At 44.9% G+C, this 9524-nt stretch overlaps 2 protein-coding genes across 2 annotated transcripts; both read left to right on the top strand.

Annotated features, from left to right (window-relative positions):
- Positions 1–310: 310 nt before the first annotated feature.
- On the top strand, positions 311–2894 carry LOC143363239 (uncharacterized). Its single transcript, XM_076803848.1, has 2 exons — positions 311–1837; positions 2709–2894. Exons 1-2 carry the CDS (start codon positions 311–313, stop codon positions 2892–2894), a joined length of 1713 nt encoding a protein of 570 aa, XP_076659963.1.
- Positions 2895–2978: 84 nt separating this feature from the next.
- LOC143363240 (uncharacterized) lies at positions 2979–8292 on the top strand. Its single transcript, XM_076803849.1, has 5 exons — positions 2979–3183; positions 4381–7061; positions 7111–7220; positions 7493–7779; positions 7850–8292. Exons 1-5 carry the CDS (start codon positions 2979–2981, stop codon positions 8290–8292), a joined length of 3726 nt encoding a protein of 1241 aa, XP_076659964.1.
- Positions 8293–9524: the final 1232 nt, after the last annotated feature.

Genomic DNA, 9524 nt, shown 5'->3' on the forward strand with positions numbered 1-9524 from the left:
CGTACGCTGATTGACACTTGTTCCAACGCAAATCTTATCACAGACGAGCTCGCGAAACGGTTACGACTACCAACAACCCGCCAAACCGCAATCATTGAAGCGTTGAACCAACTTAATACTACAACAAGCAATCTCATGACCGCCTCAATCAAATCACGATTAACCAATTATCAGCGGACGCTAACATTTTGCATAATACCGCGAATCGCAGGATTATTAGCCGACAATCAAGTCGATAGAGCCCAATCTTCACATACCAGCAAACCTACGTCTAGCCGATCCAAAATTTCATCGCCCGGGAAAGATCGACATGCTGCTCGGAACCGGGCCTGCATTATCATGTCTAAGCATCGGACAAATTAACTTGTCGAAACAACGCAACGTCGATCTCATTTTACAGAAAACTCAATTCGGATGGATTTTAGGAGGCGGTCTCCTCGCGACGCCGCGATCGAACCATAGAACCTTTATCACCAACGTACACTTTGATTTGCAAAGGTTCTGGGAGATCGAGGAAGGAGCCGTTAAGCAATTCCGTTCAATCGATGATCAAGCTTGCGAAGATGACTTCGTCGCCACGGTGAAGCGCGACAAGTCCGGTCGATACGTAGTGGCATTACCTTTTAATGAAAAAAGGGAGCAGCTCGGAGAGTCATACCCACGCGCCCTGAACCGTTTTCTCGCCCTGGAACGAAAGCTAGAGCGAGATCCAGAATTGAAGGATCAATACACAAAGGTGATAGACGAATACCGTGCACTCGGACATATGAAACAGGTAACAACCGTTCACACGCCAGGTTTCTACTTACCGCACCACGCCGTCATTAAACCCACGAGTTTGACAACTAAGGTCCGAGTAGTTTTCGACGGATCCGCGAAGACAAACACGAATCTATCTTTAAACGATACTCTCCGAATCGGTCCCACATTGCAAGACGATCTCCTATCACTTTTATTAAGATTCCGAATGCACACGTACGTCTTAACAGGGGACATCGAGAAAATGTATCGTCAGTTTCTCATTCGACCCGAAGATCGTATTTATCAGAGAATATTGTGGAGAGATCCGCACGAAGAAATAAAGACATACGAATTGACCACTGTTACTTTCGGACTCGCATCAGCTCCATATTTGGCTATACGAAGTCTACACCAGTTAGCGACCGATGAAGAACGCAATTTTCCGGAAGCAGCAGCCCGTATCAAAAGAGACTTATACGTCGACGATTTATTGACCGGCACCGATTCAATCACAGAAGCGAAGATGTTACAACATCAAATAATAACCTTGTTGAAGAAAGGTGCTCTTAATATTCGACAGTGGGCGTCGAACGAACCGAAATTGCTATCGAGTCTGAGCAAGGAATTAATCCATCCAAAAATTCTGGGAGATGCATCCACCATGAAAACACTGGGAATATCATGGGATGCCCCACATGACACGATTCGATATTCAGTCCAACCAACAACGACAACCGAGGTCAGCAAACGAAATATCTTATCAACTATTGCAAAAATATACGATCCACTCGGCTTGCTCGGCCCTATTACGATCATTGCCAAAATCATAATGCAACGACTCTGGACCTTGAAAATCACCTGGGACGAGTCAGTACCTACCAGCATCCACACAGAATGGACAAATTTCGAAAGCACTCTACAACAACTCAACGATATTGAATTCAAACGCCTTGTAAGGATAAAAAATGCAAAACGAACCGAATTACACGGCTTTTGCGACACTAGCGAAAAGGCCTACGGCGCCTGCTTATATATACGAACAACCGATCATTCCGGGTCCATTCACGCGCACCTACTGTTTGTGCGACCCTCGAGGGTCAGTTTATTAGCTTGAACGAAGTGCCCGTCTTGCACATTTGGCAACCAAATGTCCCAAGAACGGAATCTTTAAAAGGTCATTTACAACCGGGAAAGTAAAAATCACGCTTCGGGGATTAGGACTCGGGAAGTAGTTTATTACCCTTGCACGTGTGCTTCCCTGGTCTTCACTTTCGAAATTGCCGTTTTCACCCGTCTCCATAAAATACTTGGGTCATTGTTACATGTCACCGGACGGGCCTTACCTGCGTTGCGCCGCCTGAGTCCGGGTTTTTCCGTCAACACGGCTTGCCAAATGTTTCTTCCGCTTTTCCACCACTTTCTCTACCATCGTGGGCGTTGGCCAGCCAAGTCACCGCCCATTGACAACTAGCTTAAATATCGGTGTTTGGCAAGCGCCGGGTAGATTTAGAATACACACCGAAGTCCAAGCACTTCCCTTACGGCCACTGTTTCGTACAGTCTTTAGTTAGAAGAATATACCGAAGTCTTAGTACTTCCCTTAAGGCCACTGTCTTCGTACAGCTATTAAGACAAGAGTACCTTCTCTTGTAATAATCAATCGCGCTAACAATATACAGCCCACAAGTTTGTTTATATTAATGTTAAATAAAGTGATAGTTTTGTTACTTTGTTAAACCTGGAAATCACAGTCCATACACAATAAACCCCTCCCGAACAACGAAGCTGACCATTCGGCGCGTTCATAATTGGTCCTTCGAGCCGGATTCTTTGGCAAAATTCAGTGTTCTGTTCGGGATTGAATTGTCAAGTCAAGTGTGACAGTGCACTCCACTTAACAAATCGCGATCCAAGGACTGTGATCTTACGATTAATTACGAGTTAAACTGTGACTGCAATTAGTTCAGTTTACAAAAACATCACTGGGCATCCCAACGTCCAGATCTAACGGCGACGATCAACAACTGACCACGGTGGGCGGTTTGAAGAATCATTGGACCAGCCTACTGGAAGCTGAAGTGGTCCATCGGAGTCTGAAGGTGTCTAGGAACGCGAGTTCAACAGCATCCGTCACATCAACAGCTGAGGATTAGCATCGACCAGCATCAGTATCCATCTCGTACATCCATTCTTCTACTGGTGAGTCGAGATTCATAGGTTTTGATTTGTGTTGAGCGATGGCTAATTCGGACGAAACCACGTTGCAAAAATTACTTAGTGAGCGCAGCCACATTAAAGCACAATTGACTAAGTTCAGAAATTTTTGCGACCAAAGGGGTGCGACAACGTTACTCGAGGCTCTTGAGGCGCGACTCCAGCGAAATGAATCATTGCTAGATAAATTTGAAGTTGTCCAGAATCAAATTGATAGATTAGTAGCGGGTACGTCGGAAGAAGACACGCAACACAGACAGCGCGAAAGTTTTGAGGAGACTTATTTTAACGTTATTGGGAGTGTTCGTGCGCATATTGCCCGTTCGCGAAATCCGACACAGTCTCCTGCCATGCATTCTGCATCGCGTCCCGCGACAGTTACACCGACAACATCAGAATCGTCTACAATTAAATTACGGCCAATTCCGGTACCAAATTTCAGTGGTGATCTCGGAGAATGGGTTTATTTTAGAGACAGTTTTGAATCATTGGTTAACAATAATGAGGCGCTAAGTAATATAGCACGATTCCACCACTTAAAGTCTGCGCTACGGGGAGAAGCTGCTCGTGCTATCGCTTCGCTCGCGGTATCAGATGAAAATTACACCGTTGCTTGGGAAACATTGAAGGAACGTTTTGAGGATGTAGGTGAGCTAATAGAATTTCATATTCGAGCGTTATTTGAATGTCCGTCGATGACGAAGGATTCAGCAAAAGATTTAAGACAACTTCTAGATGATTTCTACAACCATTTAAGGTCATTAAAATCACTTAAGGAGCCAGTTGATCATTGGGATTCATTGCTAATGTATTTACTATCAAAGAAGTTAGACTCACGGACCACCGAAGCGTGGAACAAGAAGGCCTCAGAACTAGGTGAAAAAAAGGGGATGAAAGACTTACAGACCTTCCTAGAACAGCATTACAAATTCCTTTCCAAATCAGTCAGGTCAGGACCTGCGCACTCCACAGCATCTCACGGAAAGGAGACTGTACAAAAATCTCGAGCTCGTCCTTTCGCATTTGTAACCTCCGGATCGTTTGAATGCCCTTTATGTAAAGCATCGCATGCATTGGCCCAATGCAGGGAGTTTTTCTCTTTATCATTGATTGACCGCGTAAATAAGGTTAAGGAATTGCGCGTCTGTTTTAATTGTCTCAAACCCGGGCACGGGGTGCAGTTCTGTACAGCAGGCCCCTGTCGCAAATGCCAGGCAAGGCATCACACGGCACTGCACGTGTGGAAAGGTTCTGCACAAAAAGGTAGCTCAAGGCAAGTTGTAGCATCGCAAGCTTCTGGTTCAGAAACAAAAATAACAAATATACCCGACAAGGCTGAACAGGGAGATCAGCAACGGTCACCATCTCCACAAAGTTATACTGTTTCGAATTCGGATGACCCCGAACAAGTATTGCTTTCTACAGCAATTATTCACGTAGTAGACACTCACGGAAATAGACACAAGTGTAGAGCATTATTAGATCAAGCATCCACAGTAAACATCGTTAAGAGTTCCTTTGCTCAGCGATTAGGGTTGAATTGTTTAAAGTCAACGTCCGGAATTACTGGGGTAGGAGGCAATGACGCAACTGGACAAGTCATCGGGAATACGAATATGACTATAGAATCACGAGTCTCTGGGTACTGCGTCAACCTCAAATGCATTCTGATGGACAAAATTACTCCTATTATTCCCACCTTTGAGTTACCCCACTCAGCTCAGATTCCGTCACACATAACCCTTGCTGATCCCACATACGCTGAACCTCGCGACGTAGACTTGTTGACAGGAAATGCTCATTTTTGGGAGATCATGAGCGTAGGTTTACATAAATTAGGAAAGGGTCTTCCAGTCCTCGTGAAAACCCAATTCGGTTGGATTTTCGGAGGACGGATCAATAACAAATTAGTTCCGAAACCGACTCCAATGTGCAACCTCATAACGAATGAGCAACTGCACCATAGTCTGAACAGATTTTGGGAGATAGAACATTTTTCCGTCGGAAGGGTTATTCCAGATCCGCATCCGTGTGAAGAGCATTTTGTTAAAACAGTCACTAGAACTTCCGACGGTCGCTATGTAGTCTCTATTCCATTTAACGAAAGGTTAAAGGATCTCGGGGAATCCTATGAAATTGCTAAACGTCGTTTCCTTCAATTAGAATCTAGACTACAAAAATCACCGTCACTTTGGCAGGATTATGTTGCTTTTATGCGAGAGTACAAACTTCTGGGTCATATGACAAAAATCACGATCAACTCTCAATTAAAATCGAATGCTTCATGTTATTTTCCGCACCACGCAGTCACAAAGGTTACAAGCACAACCACGAAATTACGCGTGGTATTTGATGGTTCGGCGAAAACCACAAGCGGGATATCATGTAACGACGCACAAAGTGTGGGACCAGTCATCCAGGATGACTTGTTTACAATCCTGATTCGTTTTAGACAACACCATATAGTTCTCACTGCCGACATTGAGAAAATGTATAGGCAGGTCTTGGTAGCACCACGCGATAGAGCTTATCAGCGTATCTTATGGAGAGAAACACCAACTGAGCCTTTAGCTGTTTACGAGTTAAACACCATTACATATGGCACCGCGTCTGCACCTTTTCTTGCGACTAGAGTCCTGAAGGAAGTTAGTTTACGGTGTTCCGATGCACATATCAGTGGAATCATCGCACGTGATTTCTACGTCGACGACTTGATAACGGGCGCAGATACGGTTAAGGAGGCACAAGTCATTAAGGCCTCGATAGAAGAAACACTCTCTGCATCTGGGTTCAAATTACGTAAGTGGGCATCTAATGCACCTGCAGCATTATGCAATAATGAAGGGTCAGACCGATTAATTGATTTACAAACCACAAAGGACCCGAAAACCTTGGGGTTGTTATGGAGTCCACTTGGAGATGAACTACGGGTTAGTGTTACTGAATCAGGGCATTCGCGACTTACAAAACGAATCATTTTATCCGAGATTGCAAAGATTTTTGATCCGCTTGGTCTAATCGGTCCAATAGTTATCCGAGCAAAGATTTTAATGCAGAGATTATGGCAGTTAGATTTGAAATGGGACGAATCAGTTCCGCTGACGATTCATTCACAGTTTTCTGAATTTCAATCGGATATTCAGCTATTAAATAAATTCACAATCCCAAGATGTACATTAGGTGCACAAGCAAATCAGGTAGAAATTCATGGGTTCTGTGATGCCTCTGAAAGGGCATACGGTGCATGTGTCTACCTGCGTTCGGTAGACAAGCAGGGACAGGTGTCTGTGCATTTATTGTGCGCTAAGTCAAGAGTCGCTCCAATAAAGGTGGTTAGCTTGCCGCGGTTGGAATTATGTGGCTCATTGTTGTTAATTCAACTAATTAGTAAGGTTCGTGAAGCGTCCAGGGTACACATATCTAACGAGTATTATTGGTCCGACTCCATGATCACATTGGCATGGATAGAAGGTTCTCCCAGCAGATGGAAAACATTTGTTGCGAACCGCGTAACCGAGATTCAAGGGTTATCACGGGGTAAATGGTGTCACGTTCCATCTAGTGAGAATCCTGCGGATCTATTGTCACGAGGGGTACGGTCTTCTGCATTAGAAAGTAACAATCTTTGGTGGAATGGTCCAGACTGGCTCCAAGGGCAATCGATTAAAACATCAATACCTGACTATGCTACTATCGATCCTCCAGAACAGCGAGTCATTTGTGCTGCAATAGTAGATACGAAATCATCTGATTTGTCTTGGATGTTTAAATTCTCGAATTATTTAAAATTGCTTAGAGTAATTGCTTACTGCTTCAAATATTACAACAATTGTAAGCACCGAGTCAAGAAGTCTCAACCACCAGAAAAGGACTCCGGTTCATTCGGAGAATTATCGATTCACGAGATCAACCAAGCTGAGATCGCAGTATTGAAAATTGTTCAAAATCAGGCGTTCGCAAGGGAAATTCATGAAATTAAACAGGGCAAGGTCGCATCGGATTTAAATTCACTACAGTGTTTACATCCCTTTATTGATGATCAGGGACTCGTCAGAGTAGGCGGACGTTTGAGCAACGCGAACATAGAGTACGAGCAGCAACATCCAGTAATCTTGCCCAAAAATAGCCACATCACGAGATTAATCATCCGTAAAGAACATGAACGTTTATTACATGCTGGGTGTGAAACAGTCCTTTCCACAATCCGCCAGAAATACTGGCCGATTTCGGGGAAATCTCTGGTTAGGAAAATTATCCGGGATTGCGTACGTTGCCGTCGGTTGAATCCGCAGGTAGGCAAGCACTTGATGGGTCAACTACCTGCAACACGAGTCCGTATTCAGGCTCCATTCTTTAGTACCGGTGTCGATTATGCAGGTCCGTTTTATGTCAAAGATCGGACACGAAGCAAAACTACGACTAAAGCATATTTAAGTTTATTTGTATGCTTCGTAACAAAGGCTGTTCACCTTGAATTAGTGACAGAATTATCAACCCAAGCATTTCTAAACGCACTCGATCGATTTGTTGCACGTAGGGGTCTGTGTCGGAATCTATATTCGGATAACGGGACAAATTTCGTGGGCGCCCGCAACGAAATGCAAAGGGTTACAGACTTCTTCCGCGACGGAACAACTAAACAGAGGATCCTAGACTATACAATTACTCATGGCATCGATTGGCACTTCATTCCTCCTCGCGCACCTCATTTCGGAGGTCTATGGGAGAGCGCTGTAAAATCAGCAAAACGGCATCTATTAAAGGTCGTAGGGGAAACACGGTTGACGTTCGAAGAGACCAGCCACAGTTCTGACGCGAATCGAGGCATGTATGAATTCTCGACCACTGTATCCTGTGTCTTCCGATTCCCAAGATTTATCCTCTCTAACACCAGGCCACTTCCTAATCGGAGGCCCACTGACTGCCATTCCTCATCCCGACGTTACTGATACATCAGTCAATAGACTGAGTCGGTTTCAGCTTCTCCAGGCGATGTACCAACATTTCTGGAAACGTTGGCAAAAGGAATACTTGCATCACCTGCAGCAACGTTCCAAATGGAAACTGGATGTTCCTGAACAGTTTCGGATCGGGACGATGGTAATTGTCAAGGAGGACAATTTGCCACCTTTGCGATGGAAACTGGGGCGCATCGTGAACCTTCACCCAGGAGCAGATCGAGTTACGAGGGTCGTCTCCGTTCGAACGGCTGATGGGGTTTTTACACGTCCAGTCTCGAAAATCTGCATCCTGCCCGTGCATGATGAGGAATCATGCCACAGTCATCATTCAGAGGAGATCAACACTGCACCATTAGATGATAAGACGGCGTCGTAAATGTCGCAAGCGCATTACTGTTAATCATGCAGTGCTATTTAATTTGTAAACTTCCAACTACTCATTATTCATTAGATTTATAGCATTCGTAGTTAGTAGGTTTCGAATATCTTGATCTCATTTATTAGGCTAGTCCGAGTTTAGTTAGGTACTGCGTCTTTATATTGTGTTATTTAGATTCATGTATGTTGAACGCTAGCCGTTCAAGGTGGGCGGCATGTTTGTGCGACCCTCGAGGGTCAGTTTATTAGCTTGAACGAAGTGCCCGTCTTGCACATTTGGCAACCAAATGTCCCAAGAACGGAATCTTTAAAAGGTCATTTACAACCGGGAAAGTAAAAATCACGCTTCGGGGATTAGGACTCGGGAAGTAGTTTATTACCCTTGCACGTGTGCTTCCCTGGTCTTCACTTTCGAAATTGCCGTTTTCACCCGTCTCCATAAAATACTTGGGTCATTGTTACATGTCACCGGACGGGCCTTACCTGCGTTGCGCCGCCTGAGTCCGGGTTTTTCCGTCAACACGGCTTGCCAAATGTTTCTTCCGCTTTTCCACCACTTTCTCTACCATCGTGGGCGTTGGCCAGCCAAGTCACCGCCCATTGACAACTAGCTTAAATATCGGTGTTTGGCAAGCGCCGGGTAGATTTAGAATACACACCGAAGTCCAAGCACTTCCCTTACGGCCACTGTTTCGTACAGTCTTTAGTTAGAAGAATATACCGAAGTCTTAGTACTTCCCTTAAGGCCACTGTCTTCGTACAGCTATTAAGACAAGAGTACCTTCTCTTGTAATAATCAATCGCGCTAACAATATACAGTCCACAAGTTTGTTTATATTAATGTTAAATAAAGTGATAGTTTTGTTACTTTGTTAAACCTGGAAATCACAGTCCATACACAATAAACCCCTCCCGAACAACGAAGCTGACCATTCGGCGCGATCACCTACTTTGTGCAAAATCACGGGTCGCGCCCGCTCAGTCAGATAACCCTAGCGCGTTTAGAACTATGCGGCGCCGTATTAAGGTCGCCCCAAACAAGACGGGCAAGATGCCGAAGTTGTTCGGGCGGCCAGATTCAAGAACACGGGCTAGAAATTTGCCGGTCGGGAATTGGTCTTCGTGCTCGAAATCTTTCCGGCGTCGCCCCGACGTCGTTGGGGCCATAACTTTGAACGTCCAGATGGGCTTTCGAGAGCACGTTGACACGTTCCCTGCTGTGCATGGCAC

Source organism: Halictus rubicundus, unplaced genomic scaffold, assembly GCF_050948215.1.
Source record: "Halictus rubicundus isolate RS-2024b unplaced genomic scaffold, iyHalRubi1_principal scaffold0028, whole genome shotgun sequence".
Lineage (NCBI taxonomy): Eukaryota > Metazoa > Arthropoda > Insecta > Hymenoptera > Halictidae > Halictus > Halictus rubicundus.